We start from the raw sequence: 27922 nt of genomic DNA on the forward strand, positions 1-27922 counted from the left end.
TAAAGTTGGTTTGCATGTAACATGCTTCACCAACTGTTCGGCAGGCAACAGTGGTGCTCCTGGCGGGAAGAATAGATCAAAGTAATCCAGACTACTATGTTCTACAGCAAAAAAGCAGTGTTGCTCTGAATGTAATTGAATGATCATCTCAGCATGATTTAGACTTTGTTATCAATAATAACAAATTATCCTTACGTCCCATCGAAATGTGGTCTTCGGCAAAGTTGTAGCTGGGAGGTTTTCACATGTGATGAGTGTGTTCACTTTTCCATAGATTATTATGACTAGCAGTTAGTGGATTGAACACAAAAGGTTTGCCTTTTCCATAGTAATTTCCATATAAACTTCAAACAGCGTGTGCACAACCAAATTTCTTCCGAATCTCTTCAAATTTTGGGAGGATCATTTTCATCATAATTGGCATCGTTTAAGCATAGGGGAGCAAAAACTTCAAAATTTGCATCAGTCTAATGAGCACCCCATTTTTGATTGCAAAATAATCTCATATAATCTAAAAATTTAATTATTTTGATAACACACTTGAAAGTTATTAGTATTTATAAACACTCCATGCAAGAAGATATTAAGAACATTCTACAGTGAAACCTCCATGAGTCGATATTGAAGGGACCATCGACTCATGGAAATATCGAGTCATCGAACCGCAATCCTTTGGAAAGCTGTTTCAAGGGACCATCATAGTAACCATGAAATTTTGTTTCTACTACGGTTCCATGAGTCGATATCGAGTCATGGAACATCGACTCATGGAGGTATCACTGTAACAGTCAAACATCATCATTCAGAAATGATGAAAATTAAAAGAACCATTCGGGGCAATACAAGCAGTTTTTTCGAAGATCATTTATTTCTTTTTCTATGAGTTTTGAACACTGACTTATAACATGCCTTTTGTTTCATTTCCTAATTAGCTTTGGGGTTACATGTTATTTCAGTTGAAATTTCAAGAATTTATGCAGTTTTCAAAGGGTGCTCATTCCACCCCATTGGCCAAATTGCCCCAACTACCCCCAATTTAGAGCATAAACAAAATGTCAAACAATCGGACTGAGAAAAAATAACTTGTGCGCATTAATGTGTGCGTGATGCTCAGCATAATATTTCAAATTCCGGACACTCTACTTTGTATGGGAAAGATTTCACTCGAAACATTTCAAGATTTGCCCGTATAAAAGCTTCCAATCTGAAAGATGTTAATGAACATTTTCTATAACAATTCATGAAGATTTAGAATGCTTAACTAGTTTTGACTTCTTTGTAAAGGCATTGTAAGTTCAATCAATGATTTGACTATTCCAAATGTGATTTTCAAAAGCTGTATGTAATTAGAATCATAGTGTCCACAATATGAAGCAAAAGTGTGGTTGTGTCTGGAATAAAAAATGAAGAGGCCACATTTCTATTTATGAAAGTCAATTCAAGATGCTAAGTCCTAATGTCTACCCACCACTAGAAATTAAAGTATTTGCAACGCCTGGTTATGCCAAGGATCCACAGAACGATTCAATTTTTATGGTTTTGGATTAGTATTACATCACTAAAGCCTTCAGTGTCCGTAATATGAATCGAAATTATATTTGGGCTGCATTTTACTGGCGCCAATGAATTTTGAAGGAAATTCATATATATCATCATGCTGAAGGAATGGAGGGTACGTATATCTAGATATTCTAGTAAGAAAATTTATTGTAAGATTGAAGTGTTGTATTTTGATCATTTATTTTAGCACAATGAGCCGCTAGTTGTGAGACGAATCAAAACTGATAGCGACCGAAATGAAAATCATTATGACGAATATAGGTGACGGTAAGTAATATTTGAATTGCATTATTTCCAATAAACGATCATGATTTATAAAAATCTAATTGCACAATGCGAAAGCCGTATCAGGAAAAAATGGTTTGGCATCGGCTTGTATCAATATTTTGACTGGAGAAATTTCACACTGATCAAAGCTTAATATCTGTCTATTAAGCACATCATCCTCTTGTTGATTGTCATAGTTTGGTGCTTCAAAATAATACTTTTTTGCCAAAATTATTGGGGATGCCAAGAGTTAAACTAATGAAGGAGCTAAAAATTCTGTGACCTCCTACCCCAAAGTTGGCGCCTATGGCCCGCTGTTGCCAAAATTGGTGTTATAGCCATTATTGGTACATCTACCCTAATTAGTTGCTTGAATTGTTACTTACCAGCTGTTCTTCCACTGCCGCCGTTGATCCGGATGGGGCTGAAACGTACGCGGCTGCAATAGAACTGGCCGCGCCGGTCGGTGTCCGTTTCAGAGCCGACGCTGGATAGCCATGGGCCGATGGTCCGTAAGCGGAGGGTGGTGGGCCGTAAACGGGTTTGGGAATAACGATTCTAAGTGGTAGGGGAGTGGTAAAAGTGGATGAGAGTTAGAATTCGTTTTGGTTGGAGACTGCTGAAACTGCTTCGTGGTTTTCCATGGGTGGATTCCGGAAACAAGAAAGCCATTCTCAATTGCCCATTGCACGGTAGTGTGGGACAAATTTTAGATTCTCGCTCCAGTCCACTTTTTGGATTGTATTTGGGTCCCATAATAACTGTGCAAAATTTCAGCTCGATCGGAGAAACTATATTTTAGCGCCAGCCGTTCAAAGTTTGTAAGGGATTTACTATGAAAAAACTTGCTTTTGCAAAGAAAAATCGCCAGAGGTCGCTCATTGACCTTTATAAAAATTCCGAATAGAGACCTCAATAGGTATTTTAACGATGAAGAATATTGCCGAAGACCGCGAAACAATCCGACACTTGTGAAAAAAGTTATTCAATGAAAACCTATTGGCAAAGTGACGGTGATTAATACGTAAAGGAATAACAATAATGACAAAATCGGGCAAAATTTCCAAATAATATATGCTTAATAAGTTTTTTCACAAGCATTGGATTGCTAGATTGTAGAAATACCTATCGGGATCTGTGTTCAGAATTTTTATAGAGGACAATGGGCGTCCTCTGGCGATTTTTCTTTGCAAAAGTATGTTTTCCCATAGTAAATCCCATACAAACTTAGAACGGCTGGCGCTAAAATATAGTTTCACCGATCGAGCTGAAATTTTGCACAGTTGTTATGGGACCTAAATGCAATTCAAAAAAGGGACTGAAGCGAGAATCTAAATTTTTTATACAACCGTGTCCCAGGCTATTGCACGGGTGACGTCATCAGAAAATCGCTCTCTTTCCCTCCTTCGAGAACTCTGAAAACAACGGTGCCAGTACCTGTCAAAGTTGACAGGTATTGGCACCATTGTTTTCAAGTTTTGTTAAAGAGCGAAAGAGAAAGGATTTTGCCGTGAAATGCCTAATTGGGGATATGCGTGAACAGTGGGATCAGTGCTGTCTAAAGATTCGAATCAATTGCAAAAATTGAACTTTTGATGTACATTTTTAATTACTGATAATCTGACAAATCATCGATCATCCGTTTTCCAAATACACCCGTCCTTTAATCTTTATTCCACTCACGATGATAGTTTCTAATTATCTAGGAACAAGTCCGCAAACCCAATGTTCACTGCATACATCGTTGAATTAATAAGTCAAACATCGAGAGTGGCTTTCTTCTCCGCAGTGGTGGACATGGAAGTGGATCATAATTATATAGATTGGATTAAAAAGCACGGGAAATCAAACCAAACAGAAGCAGCAATGAATGCGTGGTGTGTGTATTGTAGGGTGTGACTTATTTCTCCGAAAGTTCTCAAAATCAAAAGTTTGTAAGCTCTACTAAATTCTAATCAAATCTAAACAGAAATCATAGATTTTGACCCAAAGTTAGTAATATTTATAAGTGACGCAAGTGTTCTAGTTTCAAAATATGACCGCCAGTAAAACTCAAATAACATAGTTTTTATTTAGATTTTTTAGCATCATTCCATTTAAAATTTAATTTATGCAAAGATTATAGTATATAGGACGAAGAGAACAAAACGGCCGAAAATACATAAGTTCCCCTGCATAGTTTCAAAGTAGTTTTGATTTAGTTATTTCACAAAAACCTATCAAGAGACATGAACTCAAATTTGGTTTAAAAACAAAGTTAAGTGAACTTAACTGAAGGTCATATTTTGTAATACAAATTCACCTGCAAGTTATTTGCGTTACCTAGAAATCTTAATATTTTTGTCTCAAATTTTAAGGTTTCTTTTTTATAGAATTTTGAACTTATCAAGTTTTGATCTTGAAAAATTTCAAAAAATAAGCCGCACCTTAGTGTATATGGGGAGGTGTGCTGTCCATCTTCCCCCTTCTCGTCAAAACTCCGTTCCTCACCGTCCCATCACCTGTTTGGCGAGAGTAGGGGGAAATGGAACCAACACGCATCTCAGCTCAGCTGTAATGAGGATGATGATCAGATCGGTTATTATTGTGATCGGTATTAATAAAAATGGTGCATTAAGGCTTGCCAACAGCAGCGGTGGCTTATTAATTGTACCCTCAATCTCCGCGCCTATGGACGTCGATTCCACCGTCCCTCCCGATTAGGTGTCGTTTCCAAATGAGTGATCCAAAGTGAAACTCTCCACTTGGACTATGCGTGTTAGTAAAAACTTCACTTCCCAGATAGTTGTTAGTAAAGAGGTGAGACACACGGTGAACATCTTCGTTACTTCCTTCCCTGCTTCCGTTCATGCATTGCTCGCAGGTGTTAGTCATGGATGGACGATTAGTGCACAGAAAGTTGCGATAGTTGAGGGCGATGATGTCCAACTGACAGCAGTCGTGTGTCGTCGATAGGTTCATTGGAGCACCGGGGTAAGCTGTTGTGGGAGCTATCAATTTTTGGTCAAACCCTAGGCTAAACCTGACTTTCTTGATTTGGAGATTCAGTAATGATCCGAATGAACAGTTACTGGCTACTGGAGGGGATTCTATAATGTTAACTGAAAACAAGATACCTGAAAGATATGAACCTGGAAACCAATTAATCGAATACAACACTTATCCAACGCCATTTACCCGAAAGGTAAAGTATTGTCAATTGATCAAAACATCTACAAGTATTCAATCACTATCTGGAACGTCGCCTACAAACTGGTTTCCCAGACAATCTTCTGTCGCGTCGTATGTCCCCTATAGTAAACAAATTCGTGGGAAGTTATCAAGCGGTTTCATCGACGAAGGCCACTAGACAACGAACCAGAAATACCATGAATACCAGGTCCCCACGTAATACCTTTTCATCTATCACAAGGCTGCACACGACAGTATTGACCGTGTAGAGCTATGGAAGATCATGAACGAGAACAGCTTTCCCGGGAAGCTGGCAAGATTGATTAGAGCAACGATGAAGGTTGGCGGCAAGAGGTTCATCGACGAATTCGTCTAGGGTAAGTGATCCATTAGTTGTGGGTGTTCCTATAGTTGCGGTAGTGCCATTTACACTGATTTTAGTGAATTAGCTGCAGATCCGACACCGCCAATCGCCGTTTTGGCTTCTTGATACACGAAATAGCTGAAAACATTGTTCAAATAGCTTCAAAATTGATGAAATATCACAAAAACTGCTTAAACTTTTCTCACTTGTACCAATAGTTGCGGTACAGTGTTCCTATAATGTAGGATCCCATAAGAAACCAATGGATACCGCAACTATAGGAACACAAATTTAAAATATACCGCAACTAAAGGAACAGTGTACCAATAGTGGAGGTATTATATTCACTGACATGCCGATGGTTACTGCGATAAATCAATTTTCTCATTGAGTGAATAGTCGTTACTTCCCATTACAACAATATTATGTACATTCATTGCGCTACTTGAATTTGAGGGGTCAAATGAAGTTGAACCGTGCTTAATACCTCCACGACCGCCGCACCAAATGCACCATGTAAAAAACTCTTATAAGACCGGCAGTCCTCAGCGGGCATGCGATCACTTGGATTTCACTAGATTTGTTATATAAATCACCGCCGACCTAGCAAGAAAAATCTATCCTTGAAATCGCATTTATTGTGAGACAATCTTACCGCGTTTGGTGTTTTCGCATTTGAAATTTGAACTTCAAACGCACACAGCAATATTATTTTAGAAGTTGATTCTGAGCCAGGCTTCCGAAATGTACCGCTTCACGATATTATTTCGACGGCTGTCATCAACTGCTTCCCACGACAGCCTTGTGAAAGAACTATTCATGATAGCCTACTATGAGATGGTCATGCGACATGCAACGATGCCATCTTGTACAACACACGGCAGTTGGATCACATTGCTGGTAGTGCGTTCGTTTGCCGATGACAAGCTAGGTTGCTCATTTATAACATGTCTCGTATACCCGAGCGTCGTACTGACAAAATGAATATGCACACATATTTTTTTGAATCTTCAAAACGTTTGCTATGCATTCACTAGATTATGCACTCTCCAGATGAACATAGTGTTGGACTTAATCATATTATTAATGCTTTTTAAATCATACTATTCAAATAACGTTCATATCCACACATGTGTACAATATTGTAATCTTATGTGTACACACTCAGTTGAGCTCGGCTAATTTTCATTCTTTTGCCGAGATCCGCACAGCCGAGCAGTCAGCAACTGAGTTTTAGCTGAGGTGTCAGCAAAAAATCAAGTGTATTTATAGCAGCACCTGTGGGTGCCGCTGACATCAAACGTCACTTTTGCTGAGATGTCAGCAAACGAACTTTAACCGAGATTTGCACAGCTGAGATCGGCATTCTGATTTAAGTGTGAAAATGTTTAGCGTGCATCTCAAGCTCCATGACAGCCCACGACAGCATTCTCGCGACAGCAGGCTCGAGTAGCCGAAGACTGTTACGACTCTTTGGTGGCTGTAATGTAAAACAGCCTGTTCGGTTCGCTACGGCCGGCATGATCTCGGATGCTGTCAGCTGAGTTCGTTAGGCAGTTACTGTTCCAATACAGCCAACATTCAGGTGTGTGTCTGGTTGTCATTACGATCCATGTTTGATGCGAAACGTACAGTAGCAAGCGGCAGTGAAAACGCACAGCGATTGTCGGTTCGGTATTTTTGGCTGCTGTAGTGTTGAGGCTGTACATTTGGAAAGCCTGCCCTGAACACTCCTCGGAACATCTCCTGAAAACATCTCTAACATTGTCATAGGAAGGGATTCTAAAAACAGAGATTTTCCAGTAATGTATGTTGAGCCATTCTAAGATATTATCCGAACAATTTCTTCAGAAAGGCTTCTCTAACAAAGGTTGCAAACTAGGGGTTATTTTAATGAATGCTACAAAAGTTCATTAAAAAAATATATAAAGATTTCAAACATTCCGTACAGTACAGTAGTTTCTCGATTTTATCACTGCTCGTTTTAATATCGCTTTATTATAACACTCTTGGTTTAATAAAGGTTTTCTTTTCGATTTTATCACGCCACAATAATTGTATGAAGTTCATACATTTTACATTGGAAAATAACCCTAAAGAATTATCATATATCTAACAACTACCGAAAAGCTAAACATTACATATAATTTGCAATTGGATTAGATGGGCATATTGATGTGAAGATTTGCGAAAAAGTTACACGTCTTCTCAGTGAGAATCGAACTCACGACTCCCCGATCTCTAGTTGGGGCGCGTTACCACTACGCCATGAGAGGACTCATGAACGCAGAAGTTAACCTGAATTCGATTTCAGCTCAATAATCACGTGGTCCTTTTTCCCAAAGTGCACCTCTTTCGGAAGAATTAGATGCCCATCCAAACACAACGCTTTCTATATATATCCAATGCCTAGCCCGAGAGCGCATTGTTTTTTAGATATAGGAATAGCACACTACACTAGCCAGCAACTGCGCTGGCTGAGGTTTCTATTGTGTGGGCTTCCAATGGGTCGCGACGTTCTCAAACGACCGGTTACGGAACATGAGTCCGTTGCTCGATAAAACAAGTATTTGATTCCTACATAGTGGATCTTATATAAATCTCTGTAGAAATGTTGATAATCAAGGAGTAATTATTGTTTTTGGTATAGTTGTTGGTGATAATTCTAAAAGAATTCTGGAAAAAAAATCGGAAAAATGTATCAATTTTTTTTTTCATTTTTTCTAATGATATCCCTGAAATAACATTTGGAAAAATCCTTATATGCTTTTCCCTAAAGAAATTCCCCCAAAAGTGTTCGATAGCAGAAATTTTGATAGAATTGTTGAAAATGTATGGAAAAATTATAAAGTTTTGAAATAATTTTATATTGATTCCTGAAATAAACATTAACTGTATCCCTGAAAAAATCATGGTGGAATTCTGAGTGTTAGTCCTGAAGAAATTCAAGAGGTAATATTCAAAGGTATCTATTGAGAAATTAGATGTACTATTTGTGAAACTCATAGAAATATAGAGAGGAATACGGCAAAACTTACTTGCAATACATGTTAGAATTAATATCATAAACTTTATGCCTAGTGCCAACGTAACCCGATCAAAAATTGAAATCAATCCTAAAAAAATCTCTACGTGAATCCAAAGACATTTTCTTGACAAATTTCTGAAGGATTGCTTGGAGCCATACTTCGAAAAACTAATTCGCGTAGTAGGATTTGAATCTATGATAGGAAACTTTTTGAACTGTTAGTGTACATGTTACGTAGAAAACAAATTTAACAAACACGTGGCTTGGCTTTCGAAGTCGCTTGACGAAAATTCTGGCAACCGATGAATGTGAAGTGATTGAAAGGTGGAAGCAGCACTACGATGAACAACATAATAACGCAGAAGACAAATTCCATCCAGAATGAGACGAAAAATTAAAACTTGCGCTCGATAATTTTTGATTTCGATTGAATTTTGCACATGTATTTGGTATGCTTGTTTTCCATAGAAAAATCGATCATTTTGACTCAAGAATAACTTTTGAAAATGGCTTATAAGTTTGTGCATGCAATTTATTTGAAAAAAATCTATCTCCGTCACTAATGATTTTAGAGAAAAATGATGTATGAAAAAGTTGTAGTGAACCATTTCGACTATTAGAAAAGAATATACACTGAAAAATATTTAATTTTTTTCATGACAAATTCAAAACTAAAATTTAAATTTTATATTACACAAACATTCATTTTTTTTTTATTTTGACCATAGAATCTTGATAGGAAACAGATGTTTTGGACAAAGTTTCATGATGGTGAAATGTTTAATAAAACAGTATTTTCAAAAACAACTTTTGATCGATTTCAAAATTTTGATTTTTTGTCTAAATAAATACTTTCTGATGATACAAAAAGAATTTCAGTATCATCTTTAACCATTATGATTATCATGATCACTTCTCTAAAAGTAGCTGTTTTCAAATAAAATCAAGTTTAATGCAAAAACTATCAATTAAATAATAACATTGGCCATTTTCATTAGTTATTCGCGATTCTCCATCACAAAATATAAGTAAGTGGAGTTGAATATGGCCTATTCGTAAAACGTATTGTTTTATTTGGAGAATCGCGATTAACTAATATAACTGATAATAAATCTTCAAGCCGTTTAGTAGAATACCTATAAGTAGATGAAAAAACCGAATGAAATGGTATAGTACTAAATTCATTTTTTTTTTCATCTACTTAATATAACTGGCCTATTTTATTATTTAAATAATCATATTTTGCATTGAACTTGATATAATTCAAAAATTACTACTTTTTGATAAGTGACCATGAGAATCATTATAGTTGAGAATGATTTAAAGATTCTTATTTTAAAAACTTTTTTATTTAGAATTTCTCCATCATGAAACTTTGTCCAAAACATCTGTTTCATATTGAGATTTTATGATGACAATTTGAAAAAAAAAAAAATGAAATGGTGTTTTCGTGTCATTCAAAATTCAAGTTTTAGTTTTGAATTTTTCATTAAAAAAAGTAAAATATTTTCCAGAGTACTTTTTTTATAATACAAATGGTTCGCTCTATTTTCTTCGTGGAGCATTTTTCTCTAAAATCAACAGTTTATTATTCAAATATATTGCATGCAAAAACTTATAGGCCATTTTCAAAATTTAATTTTGAGTTAAAATGATCGATTTTTCTATGGAAAACACGTATTCTAGCATATCGAAAACATGTGCAAAATTTACTGTAAATCGAAGATGGTCGAGCTCTGTGACTGACCAATTAGATATTTTGTCAATAAGATAATTTGTCAGCAGTAGAACATCAAGGCAACATGAGGAATGACCTCATCAGTACGGTGGATGAAGAAGATGTGCTAACTTCCACAATAAGTATGTTTAAGCCTTCTATCAAATAGTTCAAGTGCAACAAAGCAGCTGGGAAGGATGGTATTGAAGCGGAACTTATTAGGATGGGCCCGATCGATTTACACACACTCAGTTGAGCTCGGCTAATTTTCATTCTTTTGCCGAGATCCGCACAGCCGAGCAGTCAGCAACTGAGTTTTAGCTGAGGTGTCAGCAAAAAATCAAGTGTATTTATAGCAGCACCTGTGGGTGCCGCTGACATCAAACGTCACTTTTGCTGAGATGTCAGCAAACGAACTTTAACCGAGATTTGCACAGCTGAGATCGGCATTCTGATTTAAGTGTGCATGATCTGGGATACAGAACAGCTACCGGAGAAGTGGAAGGAGGGAGTCATATTAGAATGTAAGAATTATTGTCCGATCAAAATTCTCAACGAAGTCTATAAAGTGCTTTTCCAGATCAACACAAGGAGCATTTAGGTTCGTGGAAGACAAACCCTTCTGTTTCGAGATAAAAAGCACTTCCTAAAGAAGGTGGTTTGCAAAGAGAACAGCTGTATCGTTCTGAAGAAGCGCGTAATATCTATTAGAAAATAACGAAAAGGCTTTGTGCCGAGCCGAAATGTGCAATGATTAGAATGGCGCACCAACGTGAGGTTATTGAAAGGTGGATGCAGCACTTTGATGAACGCCATTATTGCGCAGAGGTAGAATGAGGGAGACGTGTTCACTCTCACAATCGCAGTGCCGTGTTAAGATATCGGATGCGTTATCGTACTTGTTTCAAATATGCAAAGGACTTCGACAACGCTTTCAAGGCTCCGGTTCAACATTGCGCCAGAATTTGATTTTCAATCAATCCAGTCATTTCATCTGTTTCGCTGACAACGGTGACCTTATCAGAAGAACATTTCATGCGGTTGCTAACCAGGCTGAAACGTTAAGGTCCAGATGAAAGTATTTGTTACCTTGAAGAATCGAGAGCTTTCATTGGTATAATTTTATCGATCGACGGAGATAAGTTCTGGGTACCTCGAATACCAATTGCAGCAAATAATTTCGAAAATGTATTGTTGCTGGAAGTCGTGCTTATTGTAGTAGGTATTGTAGGCATTGTAGTCTGGTAAACTTTACTTCTTTATTAAGTGTTCTATGTTCAAGACACTGGTAAGGCGCGTAGTTCTCTACATGAGATAGTGCTCGAAAAGGACCTGCAAATGCTGGGAATTATTGAAAAACGTGTTTAGGACGATATTTATCGTTGTACGGAGGAGAGTAATGACCCACGAGCTTACGCAACTCTACGTTAAATCTAGTATCCAGAAAGCCGCCAAAGCTGGAAGGATACGACGGGCAGAGTACGTAGTGAGAATGCCGGTCAACAAACCCGCAATAATGGTGTTCACTTTGAATCCGGCCAGTACATGACTAAAAGAGGGGCACAACGTGCTAGGTATAACCAATTTGAGAAGGATCATGGAGGTGTGGGACAATAAAGAAACTGGAGGCGTAACATTGTGGTGCAGATCATGTCTTGAAGGACATGGAACCAGTAGAAGTAAAGTAGGTAAGATATACTCTACCGTTCGATTAAATGTCGCATCCGGGTAAGTGTTACATTCGGGTAAATGACGTTCGGATAGATGTCTTTCAGGTAAATGGTTTCCAGGTATTAGCTATAGAATCACAAGAGGGCCGTTGAAGCAAGCGATGGTTTTTGGTTGGTGGTGGGGGTGAGGGTGGAGATGGTGCCATTTCTTCGGGGTCACCCTTCAAAAACAACACTCACAAGCGCACACAGAATACTAGCCCTTTTTTTGGGGAGACCTCGCTGCGCTTATCCAACCTACCTGGACTGATGTTGCGTGAGTGGATTGACATTGCTGCTTCGGTGGTGGCTAGTACTACTACCGGAGGAGGATGGTGAAGAGAATGCAGATGATGATGATGATGATGATGGAGGTGGTTGCTGAGGCAGTGCTGCTGTGGTGCCAGTGCCCAAACCCCATGCATTGATATCGTTCAAGTCTTCGTACCGCGGCTTGAACGAGGTGTCTACGTAAGAGTTTCTATCGCTAATGAACCTGTTGGTGCGGAGTTGGGAAACGGGAGGCGATTGATAGTTTCTCACTCTAGATGGTTGTTTATTTGATTGTATGGATTGATATTTGGTGTCGGACGGAGGTAGATTCTGTAGTACGTTCGTTCCGGTGAGATCTTACAAACTAGACAGTGAACTAGTAGTAGTGACGAGCTGTTAGCGATGCATTCGACATACAATTAACATACAGAACATGGCTTCTGGATTGGCATATTTCTATTGATACAAATTGGCTTGAGTTGTTGTGTGTATGGATTTGTGTGTGTGCGTGTAATGGGCGCTGTCGATTACGCGTTGGACTTCTACTGTGCATCAAAATAATTATTGAACCAAAGGGAACTACAAAGAAACGGAAACAAAATCGAAATACGAAATCAATCTACCGAGTATAAACAAAAACGATAGCATGCAATAACCTAAATGGAAATTATTTAATTACAAAAACCTAGGTCTATCTTGTGTCTCTAGCAGATTCGATGCAATACTACATAATAGGGACGGAGTGAGGCATTATATTCCTCCGGAGATCTCTCTAGAGATTCCTCCAGGGATTTCTACAGAGATTCCTTCAAGGATCGCTCGAAATATTCCTCCAGGAATATCTCCACAGATTTCTCTAGAAATCTCTCGATAGATCCTCTAGAGATTCCGCCAGGGATCTTTCCTAAGATTTCTCCAGGGAGATCTCTTCGGAGATTTCTCCAAGGATCTTGCCAGAGATTCTTCCTGAGAAGATGCCGTGGCGTATAATTTTGCCATCAACAAACAACAACACAAACAACACACAGTTTAAAAAATCTAACAAGCATATATTCATTCAGTAGCGGAGTATTGCAAACTGTTGCACAATACGTTCCGCTTATCTTGTAAATCCATCCCCAATTTGGTAGTCTTGCACCGAGCCCTGCTCCGAAAAGCCAATCTGTATCAAATGGTTTACGTAAAAGGCCCTGGTCTTCCACTCATCTCTTTCCACCTATCATTCTTCAACGGTCAGTGTGTCATGCTGCTGTGTAATCAACTGTAACCAAACAAAATACATAACAATAAAGAGACAAACGAAAATACGAGCATAATATCTATCAAACCGAGAACAGAGCAACATAAAGGAGTTACAAAAACAAAAAACCGCATTCACCAGCTCTCTGCAGCCCTAATGTCTGAGCGCACCCTCCTCGGTTAAGTCAGTCTGTGAGAGACACGTGCAAAAACACAAAATTTCTCCCGTAACAGAGAAGCAGTAGCGACTAGTGTGGTGGCGTAAGCTTAACATTCCGAGGTGGCCCTGCGTAAAGCGATGATGCTGTGTGCGTGTTTGGCCCTAGCTTGAGTAGGTCTACGTTGTCGTCTTCATAGTCGTCACTCTTCTCATTCGGTCACCATCGGCGGCGGGGCTTACTCTCTAAACGATACTCACTCTGATCCCAGTCCGGGTCCGGACGATTCGTAGTGTAGCTCCGGCTGGAAGTGGGCATGTGGTGGCACCGGCGCTCCGTGTATGTATTCCGAGGGGTGGCCGCGGGGAGGCTTGGTGAAGATCAGCTCCGGGATTTCCTTGTCATGCTGGTAGAACTGGGAGGAGAGGAAAAAAATGAGATTAATTAATTTGGCGAATCGGTATTTGCTGCGGAATGTGTGCTATCTTGTAAGGGTGAAATGGCTAATGTTGATGATTGAATCCAAATGAGCAATCAGTTGCTTAGGACAAATTTTCCGAACACCAAATCGAAGTAGCCTCTAGCCCTTTGATTTGCTATTCTATTCTATTCTAAGCGCTTGCACAGCCAATATTGAAAAGCATCCTGGAAATGCCGGAAATTATTCCAGTATTTTCTTGTCAATATTAATATTTGCAGCATATCGTCAATATGTTACAAATATTAAAATGGCCAGGCCCACTGTGCAGACTTGGGTTTGAAGATAATCAAAAAAGTTACGGTGATCAGATTATTCACGCATAAATAACGTGATAGACGAAAGTTTTTCAATTATATGAGAGAAGAAACGGGGACAACCGTACCAACCGTTTCATTTAAGGGGAGTTGAGGGAAATCGTTGGAAGTGGCTTTGCTAAGAATGTTAGTGCACACTCCTTTTTTGCTTCTTTCCAGGGATGGGACACAGGTATTTCCCCCTCATGTCCTGGCTGAAAAAGCCTTAGCTATAGCGCCTTTGCTCGCTCTCTGAAAAGAAATTGATACCGTACCCGTTACACAGCAATTATTTATCCCCTTAAACGCATCAATTTGCCTTAAGTTTCTACATAGCTAGTTAAATTAAAATATAATCTATCTGTTTCGGAAGGATCTCACCCATTTCATGAATGCTTGCAAATTCCTAATTCCTGTGAGGTTCTTCAGCTCCCGTTGATTGCTGATTATCACACTTTGAAAAAATATCCAACACTAGATCCAGCATAACTGGTTTCTTCTTTTTCGTTTTTTTTTTTCTATGCACACGTTGCGTTTATATACATAATTATGACTTATAATTATTCAACAAATCCCGTCAATTCTTTCAAATAACACTTATTTTCTTCACATTTCTTCACGAACAAAACGCACAACTGAGTATTCTTTGTTTTGAATACACTCAATTTTGGCACTTAGACTTACGCCAATTTCGCGGAACTGCACGGATGAACCACAGGAAACACTTCATTGCTTTTTTCAGTATCTTCCGGGTGGCATAGCACTACCAGCCGTTTGACGATTTCGCCGGCCGAATAAATCACGCGAATTCGATATAAACGTGACAGCAAACGAGAAAAAGCAGCCATCCGCGCGCATGGCCTGCTGCGATCTCTTCTAGCCTCTAGCCCTTTGATTTACGTGAGAAAACAAAGTGTGGGGATTAAGGCAGGAGATCTTGAACTTCATTATGGAAATCAATATTACTTTTCAAATCGCAAAGAAAGGAAACAGTCACGTTTTGCCGGAATGTCGTAAGGATCCCAACTTCTTCTCAAACATCTTGAAAAGAAGAAGCATATTTTTTACTTATGACAATAAAACTAAACGTTTGTTCAAGGTCTTCTTGAAAGGTCTCTTAAGTGACTATAAGTCACCTGAAGAGATCAAAAATAGAATAAATTTTTTACTTGGATTTTTCTCAGTCTAAGTTATCATTATGAAAAAGAGAACACCATCTGGCATTCTTCGGAAAGGCTTTCTCAAGAATAATGTTTAGTTCACTTTTACACAACTGATCTAAATAACATTAGAGCTTTAGTAAAAGCAATACTTATGTTTGATGTCCGTGTGACATGGGAAAAATTTCAGAAACCTGGAAGAAAAAAAACTCAGGACCCTACTCAGTGGCATCGGTGTCAAAAGTGGGGTCATGGAACAAAACATTGCCGTCTGTCCTGTGAAGCACGATACCGAAAAGTGTGTAACTTTTGGGATTGCCCTCCGCGTAAACGAATCGTCGAGGGCAGACAGATGCATGGTAACGTTTTTCGTGCCCGTGATTCCACAGGCAGAATCTCCAACAATGTTCATTTTTCAGTAAACAATCGCTTGCTTAAGAATCATACTCAGCAGGTGAATTATAATCATGCTCATTCACAAGGTTATTTTCTTCCTACGGGTTCATTTGATTGAAATCAAATTGGACGATGAGTATTATCGTTCTACTACTATAACACGTTGCGTGGGAAATATTGTCTCATGTATTCTGCGCAGTTCATACTTATTGCCCACACGTTCTTCTATAAATGTTTTTAATTAACTTTGATACCACTCCCGAACCATATGGCATAGAAATCACTCTGCTCGCAGCAATTGCATTGTAACTTTGTATTGAACATTGCTCATCGTCCATCTAACTTCCATGTACGTAGCGTAGATATATTATGTTTTACTAATATGTTAATATTGGAAGCTGGATCCTCTTCTTGGCTCATTTGATTCACTTCGGCAGTATATTTTATTTTCTTTTTTTTTAAGCTACAGAGTTCATATATGGTCACAATATGCGTGAAGCACTTCTTACTGCAAAGTTTCAGACAATTCGGCCGAGAAAACCTCCAATCATGGAAGTGCCCAAGTGGTTCTGTACCCTATTAGTTGCGGTGCTAGGGAACTTACAGATAATCTACTGAGATTCTTTCGGAAATTCTTCTGAAATTATTATATAGTAGTCGCTCTGTTTTTTTTTCCCAAAAATCTCCCTGAGACTTTCTCTTGGACTATAATAACCCCTCTTTAGTTATTATGGAAATCCTTTCAGGATTCTTCGGTACAATTTCATTGGAACTCAGCCGAAAATGTTTCTATGATTGCTTTTTAAAGGAATGGAAATCCATTAAACATATCTGGAACTCTTCTGGGCAGGACTGTTAAATGTCATATATTGTGAATATCAACGTTCTCCGTGGAAAAAGTTATCGGTTGACAATATATGCTAATGCGGTATTTTGTATGCGAGGGTACCATGAGCATTTGAAATTTTCCAAAATTTGGACATTTAACAGCACAGCTTCTGGGTATTTTTTTGAAGAATTTTCTAGAAATCTTTAGGAGATTATTATAGAAAAATTTCAGGATTTCTTCTGGAAATCAATCCGAAATTATAATATTAATCCCTCTGATATTTTACCAGAAAACCTTCAGTAGTTTTTCAACCCTGCTTTATTGTTTGTCTTCCTAGGATAATTTTAAATGTCCGTTTTGGATTTTTTCGGAAATACCTCTGTGATTCTTGAGAAATTTATTCTTGTGATTCTTCCCTCTGGAATTCTCGAACAGTCTCTTTGTGATTCTTCAATAAATTCATCATGAAGTGTTCTCCTTTTTTCGTGATTAATCCCTTGATTCCTTGGGTATTTTCTTGAATCCTTGGTGGAATCTAAAGAATATCTCTCTTGAAGTCAAATAGAAATCCCCTAAAACAACTTCCGGTTAGCCTGGATCTCTTAAAAAATACCTCTTTTATTTATTCGAGAATCCTCTGAAAGTTACTCTCATATAGTTCTGGAAATTCCTTTTCAAATTCTTCCGTAAATCTTTCCGGAGTTCTTCTGGACATCACCCTGAAATTATTTGGGAAATATTCATGAATCATTCTGGATGCCTGGGAATTTCCTGACAATCTTTCAGGGCCCCTTCAAAATAACTTCTGGGATTCTTTTGAACATCACTGTAAAATACATTCAAAATTCACTTGTTATTCTTCGGCCAATCCTCATGGGATTCTTTCAGATTATTTTTCGAATATCTTTAAAAAAAATATAGGAATATTAAGGTTATCAGTAATTTCTCTGTGATTCACTAATCGACCTGATATGCTTATGGAAATCCTTCTATAATATCAAATAAATTCCCAGACGAATTTTCAGAGAGATGATTTGATGAATCCTTGATGTTTTTTCCAAAGAATTCCAATGCTATTTCTGGAAAAGTATCAGAGCGATTTACGGATGAATCTCAAGAAACCTTCCGATAGAATCCTTGAATCATATCCAGAAGAATTCTAGTGGTATTTCCGGATGAATGGATTTTCTAAAAGGATCCCAGAAGTATTTCATGGATATTGACATAAAACTCACAGTGGGATTTCTTAAAGAATTTCCAAAAGCATCTCAGATATCCGGAAGGATCTCAGAAGTAATACCGGAAGGGTAATGATTTTTTTTTTGAGAATTTCAGTGCGATAGCTGGAAGAATTCTGTGATGTCCAAAAGAGCTTAGAGAGATTTTTTAAGTAATCTCAAAATTTTATAGCGCTTCCTTCAAAGAGCTACGCTCATTGGAAGTGCAGTTATTGCTCTAATCATTGAATTACACTAATTTTTGTGAAAAGATGAGAAGGTTTTATGCCTATGGGAGAAGTGGCTTAAAGTAGCTACACTCCCACGGGCATTTGCCTTCTCCTAGAGAAAAAAAGCCGTATATAAATAAAATAAATAAATAATTAACAAGCTTGATGAACAGCAGCAGCGAAGCTCTTGCAAATACTTCTAGCTGTTCGTGATTGATAGATAAATATAAATGCCAAATCATTAACCTTAAAAAAAACAAATGATATGATAGCTAATATTCTGATTATATTGAAAGAAAGTGCATTCTGAAAAGAAGTACATGCCTGAGCTATAAACATAAATAAACTTGTTAATATATTATATGAGTACCAAAAAAAATCTACATTAGTCAATGTTCTTTTTTTCGATTCTGAAAACATTTATTTACTGATATTGTGAAAATGTAACGTATCGATTTTTTTAATCCGAATAATCGAATCTACCGGATAAACGAATCACTAAGAAAAAATTGAAATCTTCGATATAAAAACTAAAATATTATCTTTTTTTGTTGTTTTATCTATATTATGCGGTGGCGTAGCCAGAAATTATTTCTAGGAACAGTAAGGGTCTTTACAAGAAAAAAAAATTGTCAGCATACACAAAAATATACTTTTTCAAACCCACCTTTTCTTAAATACGTTCAAAACTGCAAAACCATTCATATTGTATATTGCAATACCGAATTATCTCAGATTTATGCATAGAAATTAAAAAACAAGAACATCAAAAAACAAATTCCGGATAATCGAGTCTAAAATTTTGGATAATCAAATCCCGGATTATCGAGTCCCCGGATAATCGATTTTCTGGATAATCGAGTCCGACCTGTACAGTGAAACTTCGATATTTAAGAGACAATCGACTCTATATCATTCGAGTCATGGAACATAAATCATCTGGAAAGCTATATCAAGGGACCATCATAGTAACCATGAAATTTTGTTTGTAGTATGGTTCCATGAGTCGATATCGAGTCATGGAACATCGACTCATGGAGGTTCCACTGTACATGGTAATTTCCACAAATATTTCAAATGCTAATGGGGTTCCTGCATCGTCCAATTTTACACTACTTCTATGTCACACAAATATCGCTTAAAAATCTTAAAATATTACAAAGTCAATTGTTTTTGTGAAAAAATATTTTATTATTTAAAAAAAAAATGAAGTGCTGGTTGTGCATGATGGTGATGAACAGCAAGCATCTCAATATTCTTAACACGTTTCCGTATCACACAAATTTTAAGTGTAAGTGAAGACAGATTTTTATCTCCGAATAAATAAACGTTGTCTAGCTAAACAACTTTACCTGAGACACATCTCGTCTAGCTTATCTGGAGCAAGAAATATAGAAAATTTCAAATAATGTTACTAATGTCACCTAGCAGATCTTCTGAACAACTCTGGCTGAAACACCAACCTTCTAGGGCTTATTCACAAATTTCATAACGCTGAAGGGGGTGGGTGGGTGTCCTCATGTTGTTACGAGTCATACAAATTTTGTAAAATATTCATACAAAAAGTGTTACAAGGGGTGGGTGGGTGTCCAAAATGGGTATTTTCAGCGTTATGAAATATGTGAATAAACCCCTAGCTCATAAAAATATCGAGATATAGAAGATTTAAAAGAATGTTCTTCACTTTGCGGAAATATTTCCAATCACCGCCAAATAGCCCTTTATCGGTTGAACAACTTTGCCGAAGACACTAATCTTCTTGCCTATCAGATCTCAAAATATGGTTTATGGACAAAACGTCGAAAGACAAAACGTCAAAAAGACAAAAGGACGAAAATTATTTGCGTGGTGGGAAATTTTTCTTCTTTGAAAATATACTTTCTACCTTTTGTCCTGTCTTTTTTGTTCTTAGACCTTTTGTCGTTTCGACCTTTTGTCTTTCAACTTTGTGTTGTAGATGCTTAAAATATAGAAGATTGAGGAAAACTAGTTACTAGCGCCGCCTAGCGGATGAATGCCAAATCAGGGTTTTCACTGCTTGATCAGCAGAACAACTTTGCAGAAGACAAATCCGGCTAGCTTGATTCAGTCTGTATATCTCGTTCTTCAGCTTGCAGGTTCTTCTTTAGTATCATGAGTTCTTCTGGGGATTTTATCAGATGTTCTTCTAGGAATTACATCAGGAGTTTCTTTAGGGATTCCACCTGAAACTCTTCTAGGAATTCCATCAGGAGTTCCTCTTGAAATTCTATGAGAAGTTTACCTGGGATTCCACCAGGAGTTCCTTCAGATATTACACCTGGCGTTCCTCCAGGGATTCTATCGGAAATTCCTCTAGGGATTCCATCGGGAGTTCTTCTAGGGATTTCATCAGAAATGCCTCTAATGATTTCATCAGGAGTTCCTTCAAGTATATTTTAGGAATTCCTCCAGGGATTCCATCAGGAGTTCCTATAGGGATTTTATCAGGAGAAACTTAAGGGCTTCCATCAGAGTTCTTCTGGAGATTTCATCAGGACTTCCTCCAGGGATTCGATCAGAAGTTTCTTCAGATATTCCACATAGAATTCTTCCAGAGATTCTAGCAGGAGCTCCTCCAGAGATTAAATCATTATTCTCTATTCTAGGTATTTCATCTTGAAGTCATCTTTAAAATTCCAAAAGATTATTTCTCCAGGGATTCCACTGATATTTACTCAGTGGATTAAACAAAGCATTTCTCTGAATGTCCAGGTTGAATCTATGGAAAGATTTTTTGGAAAATTTCTGGAACAAAACATGAAACAATTTATTGTGAAATCCTTAGAGCAATCAGCAAAGAAATCACTGGAGAAATTACCAGAGTATTTCCTGAAAAAAAAAAAACATTCATATATCGCTGCAAGAACTTTAAAAATAATCCCTGAAGTTCCTACAGAATTCTCTAAGGTAATTCTTGGTGGATTCCTCGAAAAAAAAACTTCAAGAAATACTAAAAGGAATTGATGGATAGATTTTTTTAGGAATCCTCAGATAAATTTCTGATAGATTCTGGAAGTAATTCGTTTAGAAATCCCAGGTCGAATGTCTTGTAGGGTCCCTCCAGGGATACAAGGAAGATTCTTTAGAGCAATCACTGGAAGAATTCATAAAATAATTTATTAAAGATTCCCAAGAAGAAACTAAGAAAAATTTATGGTGGAATCCCGTGTATAAAAAGTTTTGAAGTCTTTTGCAGCATATCTTGTGGAATTGCTGAAGGCTTCCTTCTGGAATCCCTGCAGGAGCTCTTTGATAAATCCTTGTAGACATTCTGAGTAGAATCACTATTAGAGTTCTTGGAATAAATCTCTGCATGCATTTCTGTTGGGGCCTTCCTTAGCCAAGTGGTTAGAGTCCGCGGCTACAAAGCGAAGTCACGCTTGGTTGGATTTCGGGTCGGACCAGGATCTTTTCGTAATGGAAATTTCCTTGACTTTCCTGGGCATAGAGTATCATTGTAACTGCCACACGATATACGAATGCGAAAATGGCAACCTTGGCAAAGAAAGTTCTAAGTTAATAACTGTGGAAGTGCTCATAAATGAACACTACGCTGAGAATTAGTCTCTGTCCCAGTGCGGACGCAATATCAAGAAGAAGAAGAAGAAGCATTTCTGTTGGAATTTTTGGAAGAATTTCTAGCAAAAATCATGAAGGAATCCCTAAACCAATCCCTGGAAGAATGTTTGGATTAATCACTGAAGAACTTTTTGGAAGTATTCCTAGGGTAGTATTTACTAGAAGGTAGGGAAGTATTCACTAGAAGAGCCATTTTAGATAGGAGCAATTCCAGGTGGATTTTTTATAGAATTCCTGTATTTTGTTCTTGGAAAAAATTCATTGAGCAACCCTTTTGAAAAAAAAAATAAATTCCTGGTGGAATCGCAGGAAACTGATCCTTATAGAACTTGTTTAGAAATTTCTGAACTATTGCTGGAAGAATTCCTTAATAAATCTTGGAAGCATTTTTTGGAGGAATTCTTGAAGGAAGCATTGAATGAATCTCTGAAGAAATCCCTTAGGAAGTTTATAGATAAATCCCTGGAGGACTCTGTTAAAAATTAAAAGAAAAAATCGTTAAAGAAATTTCTTTTGGAATTTCTGAAGCAACTTCTGGTGGAATTTAAGGAAGAGTACTAGGAGGAAGCCCTGAATAAGTCCTGGTGAAATCCTTGAGGAAATTTCTGGTGATGAACTTAGTGAGAAGTACCTTAAAAAAATTCTTAACAATGTATGATGAAATCCTTGGAACTAACTTCTAGAGGTATTCCTGAAGGTTTCTTTGATAAAATGTTACAGTAATCTCTGGAGGAATTCTTGGAGTTAACTCTGAAAAATTACTAAAGAAACCATTTGAGGATTTTTTTGGATTGATATTTGAAAGAATCAGTGGAGGAAATCCTGAATAATTAGTAGAGGGCCCTTTGAAGAAATCTCTGGAAGAATGCCACCTGAAGGATTTTCCATGAAGAAATTGCTACAGTCATCTCTCCCATACTCGATATTGAAGGGACCATCGAGTTAGGGAGGTATCGAGTGACATAACACAAAACCAATGCAACTGCGATCCAAGGGACCATCGAGTTAGCCATGAAAACTAACTTTTACTATGGTTCTTTAACTTGATATCGAGGTACGGAATATCGAGTAAGGGAGAGTTAACTGTAGTTGAATTTGTAGAAGAATTATTGAGAAAGTTTCTGTTAGAATCCAAGGAAGAATTTCTAGCGAAATTCTTACCATAGCCATTTCCAATATCGATGACTGTTCAGAATAATCCCCAACAGAGACCCCCAATAATTCCAAAGTTTTGCCGGAATACTTTGTGTGAATTATAATTCATCATTATCCATTATCCAACGGAGTGCTTTCCTTCCAGTAGGCAATTCGGCGAGCTTCCAAGTGCTCTATACCCCTCGACCATCGCGTCTTTCCAACGGTCGCTGTCCTCACACGAAATCGCTTCCTGGACGTCTGGGGATCAACGCTCGCATCACCTGATACACCGCAAAGCTGTGATATTTGGGAACATTCGTCAGGAAGAATACTGAGACCCAAATGGAAATTCTGATACTTGAATGAACCATTTACCGGAAAACGATTACCCGGAAGGACCATTTACCGGAAAATTATTTCTCTGTTTCTCGCCTTTTTCATTAACGTCCTTTTAACCGTTTTACGGTACTTCATGTCAGTATTTTGACTTGAAATATTTTAAATGATCACCAACGATAATGAACAGGGGATGTAATCCCTTCAAAAAACATAAGCATTGAAGAGGAGTCTAAGATACTTCGTACTTGATCATGTCAATATGCACCTTCTTCATATATTTGTATTTCATAGATGATTCACCCTTCTTTTAAAAATAAGCTGTTCTTTCAGCTTATCTTTCAGCTTGTCTTGGCTGAACTGGCTAAATTTGGCTACAACTATGTTACTTTACTTTCGACATTCGACCGTCTAGAAGGTTCTCCAAGTGTCCAAATGTTAATAAATAAGCAATGGTTTGAATTTTTAACACGATTAGTTGTGCTACTTTTCACCGAGTGTCAATTCACCGAATGTTGTTTCTGGAAACATCAATCAACCAAATGCAAATCCTTCGTATATTCCTTTTTCTAGAATAACCCATTTTGGGGTCATCTGATATTCACCCTTCTTTATTTGGTTGGCGGTTCTTTGGAGTTCCACCGATCTCGGCATTTTTGGCAAAATGTATTTAGTCGAAAATGACCAAATACCTTCTTCTTATGATTGCTTACTATTCTTTCTAGTATATTACACTGGATTCGGGGTACAGACATTCAGAGTTATGACATTCGTAGAAAAAAAGTACAATCAAGGAAATTCAAAGGAAAAGTAGATCTATTGAGGTTCAATATCTCGAAATCCAGAGATGGACGTCAGAATGGCGTAAAGTGTCCCTACTCTCGATCACCAAGGCACTCTTAGTTTCGTCTTGATTTTTTAGATTTCCTCAAACCTAAAGACTCCCCTAAATCAAGGCGTTTTTTTTACGGCGTCAGCGACATGCGCTGCATGCACAGTTTGATGAACGTGTCTAACCCACAGCGACGCAATTTCGCAGCGATTTTCGTCGTGTCAGTCTAGATGGTTCCATATAAGAGTGCATGCAACGACTCAACAACGAAATCACGTCGATTTTTTGTCGAATTCGCTTAAAAAATCGTGTTGATTTGGGGGAGCTTTAAAGCTATAATGAGAATTGCACTGTACTGCACAGTTTTTTTTATTTTTTGATGCAATATTTAAATTGGATTCTAAACTGTTTTAACTGAAGGGGATAAGAAAACTATCATAAATCCAAACATTTTCAAATTCTGGGCTATTCCATTTACTTTATTTGTATTGACCTCGTTAATATTTGACATCATATATATATATAACACAAAAAAATCTTTTCATTGTTTTTATCCTTGCCTGTAATGTTTACTTTTATAGCCCAAATTTGAAGAGATAGTTTTTCGATCTAAAGGGAGCCAGATCCTATTCTTGACATTTTTTATTCACTTCGGCAGTGGGGTTTTTCAAAAGCTACTTAATTCATATTTTGCCACAATGTGCGTCGTACTGTAGTGCTTCTTTTTGCATAATTTCATATAATTCTATCGAGAAAAACCTCCCTTCCATGTCAAAGTGAATCATGGAAGTGCCCAAGTAGCTCTGCACCATATCAGGCGATTCTTTTCTAATTTAATCGCAAATAAATGACATGTGCAATTAAATTTTGGTATCGTCATGTTCGTTGCGGCAAAGTGAGGCTATTCAGAAAGATCAAGCTGAGGTTGGTAGTATTGAATACCACCAGTTCAAAATTATTTCTGGTTGGCAAACTTGACGACGTTTCAGAGCTGGAGTACTTACATACTTGTCAAACTATGAACGAATGTAAAAGTGGTCGATTGACATAGGCTCTCAGTTATTAACTGTAAAAATGCTACTAGAATAGCTTTGTCCTAGTTGAGTCGTAACGCCGGCATAAAGAAAAACATACCGTTTTGTCTCAAATTCCGAACAGACTCATATTCCGAACACTCCGTTTTTGTATGGCGATTTGGTTAAAATGTTTCGCTGAAATATGTCATCAAACTGCAAGGAAATGGCAGTCAATTGCAATCCAATTTAAACTCTTCTAATCTATTCTATACCTCTGGAGTAGTGATGATCCTCTAGTTCTAGACCAGTAAAACTAGCTCAGATAAATTTATTTGCGAAATTATTCATTTGAATACGATTTATTCGTGCTGTTCGGAATATGAGTCAAGGTGTTCGGAATATGAGGCAGAATGAACACAGTGTTCGGCATTTGAATCAAAATGTTGTTCCATACTTTTGCGTAAAAACAATACTAAACAAGTTAAAATAAACAATTTTATCGGCAAACCCAACAGCTTACAGTTAGACTTTGCGAAGAAATTGAAATTTTCACAAATATCAGCTAATTTATGCCTATCAGATGCATTTGAAGTCACTGTTGGCCTTAAGTGTTCGGAATATGAGTCAAAACGGTACTTGGTCCATAGCTGTTTGAAGATGACTTTTGAAAAAGTGTTTGTGGAAACCGAGGCAAGAATGTCCATGGTTAGCGTGACATAATTTGTGCTTAGCATCAATGAAAGAGAATAAATATTGTACACAAATGTACTGAAAAAGGTCGTCGAAAATGGGAAATTTGGCTTTCCGGGTAATGGTGCATTCCGGTAAATGGTACATTCCGGTAAATGGTTTTTCCGGGTAATGGTACATTCCGGTAAGTGGTATTCCGATAAATTGCATTCTGGGTAATGGTATAGAATCGTCGGCGTCTTCTGATTCCTCCTCATTTTCTTCACCATTACCGACCTGTTCCTCTGCAACCTCTATCTCATTGTGACCAACCATTTCGAAAGGTGCATCTTAGGTGAGACCTCTCGATGTGACTTGACCTTCCTTCACAAATATCACGTCATGACCAATTGCTACGTACTGCGTCTTGAAGTTGTATAATCTGTACGCTTTCAATTCTCGTTGTAGCCCATGAAGGTGGAACGCTTTGATTTCTCGTCCCAATTTCGTCTTTTCTCCTTAGGAACAAGCATCATGACCTCGCTTCCAAAAACTCGTAGGAGCGACGAATCGGGACGCTTTCCCGTGAACTCATTTGTTACTTGAAGACTTATACTTGACGAAAACTGCTCCGCCCTCGTGCCACATGAACCGTCGGATCCTTGACCAGCTTCAGTTTGTACAGGCCTCCCGAAAACTGTCCAACTGACGGGGTTGGTGGTCTGATGGCTATCGCTTCTGCTTCATATGCAGAAGGTCATGGGTTCAATCCCAGGCCCGTCCCTTTCCTCGTACTTTGTAGTTGTATATCTCTCACTTGCTTCTATCTTCCATTCTAAATATATCACACTCAAACTATTCGTTCATAGCAAACGCTAGAACCAGAGACGGACAAGAAACCGTTTCCCTAACGCTTACTACTTCCACGCGCACGCCTGGTACATAGGCAGTCTGCTAACCACAAAAGCAAACCTCTCTGCCATGCCTTTCCCCCAATCCATACACTCCCGCATGAACTGACGTGGATGCAGTGGAATATACGGTCTACGTGGGAGTCAGTTCAATGCATCATCAATTCCTCCCCCTTCCCCTCATTGGTCAGCATTCTGACGTGGCAGGTGCCATTGTTGCCTAAAAATAGAAGATCACCAGCACTTATACACTGAGGATGCCTGTTAGTCCCAAGCAGTCATTCGGTTGGTTCCTTGTGTAAGTGCAGCTGATCTGGCGATACTGGAGTGCATCCACGGGCGGCCAATCAAGCTCAAGCTCAAGCTCAAGCCTCCCGAAAACTGTCCAACAGTTACGGTCTCCTTCATGAGGCTTTCTTAATCTAGTTGCATACTTCCTTCTCGAACGTCACCTGGTATTCGCTCTGGTAAATCTTACCAAGAGACAACTTGCTTATTCTGGAAAACATAGCACATCCTTCATGGTGATACCGCATGACGCAAATCCAATGTCTGCTTCCAGATTGACGATGCCATTGGAGATGACGGAAGCATTGGCATTATTCGCAACGTTGATACTCGACGACACATTCTCAGTTTCTTACAAAAGCTTCCTGTTCCGGCATTGTCTTCTGACGAGTTCGCTGCATTGAACGCGGCGTAGTTCCAACAAATCCGAAGGCTATTCTACTGGTCTTGCATCGAAAGTGTTTTGGCATGAAAGCTTGGTTGAAAAATTGAAAAACTTTAATTTTTTAACATACATTGTAAGAGCAATCCAAAGTTATCTGTCAAATCATACACTTCAGGTTAGTTATCAGAACTCCAAGTCTGAAAACTTCCTGTAAGCTCTGGTGCTCATGCCTTGAGGAGGCTGGGAACAATATTGTAATGTATTTTAGGCATATGACTTACCTGAGTAACCTCAAAGATGTAAAAAATCATTATTTGATGATGACACAGGGCTCTTCGTCAAAGGACGGAGCCTGCGTGTCATCAGTGGTAGATTGCAATAAAGTTTGAATATTTTTTCTTCATAATTGCGTTAATGCTTCCTATTATAGTCCACATAATCCAAAAGTTCTGTCAAGTAGACTTGTTGACACGATGAGGTGTATTTCAATAAATTTGCATGATGAAGTAAAGGATATAGGGCTCATGCCAGTGTTGTGAAAAACTCAATTTCTCATAACTCACGCTTGAGATTTTTCATGCGTGTGTTGTCAATCACGCAACTCAGCAGTCAAAAAATCATGGATGAGCTGGCTCACCTTTTTGGCTCATTGTCTC

General features: G+C 38.0%; 1 protein-coding gene across 2 annotated transcripts in view; it reads right to left on the minus strand.

The window, feature by feature from the left end:
* Window positions 1–27922, minus strand: part of LOC5576735 — a 175930-nt gene that overhangs the window by 51521 nt on the left and 96487 nt on the right. Inside the window, exons 5-7 of one of the 2 annotated variants that reach the window (XM_021837689.1) lie at window positions 13747–13901; window positions 12079–12312; window positions 2214–2385 (exon numbers count right to left, since the gene is read on the minus strand). In XM_021837689.1, coding sequence (XP_021693381.1) covers window positions 2214–2385; window positions 12079–12312; window positions 13747–13901 — 561 coding nt within the window. The remainder of the gene's footprint in view (window positions 1–2213; window positions 2386–12078; window positions 12313–13746; window positions 13902–27922) is intronic. The other variant, XM_021837690.1, reaches the window with a different exon arrangement.

The sequence above is a fragment of the Aedes aegypti genome, chromosome 1 (genome assembly GCF_002204515.2).
Source record: "Aedes aegypti strain LVP_AGWG chromosome 1, AaegL5.0 Primary Assembly, whole genome shotgun sequence".
Classification (NCBI taxonomy): domain Eukaryota; kingdom Metazoa; phylum Arthropoda; class Insecta; order Diptera; family Culicidae; genus Aedes; species Aedes aegypti.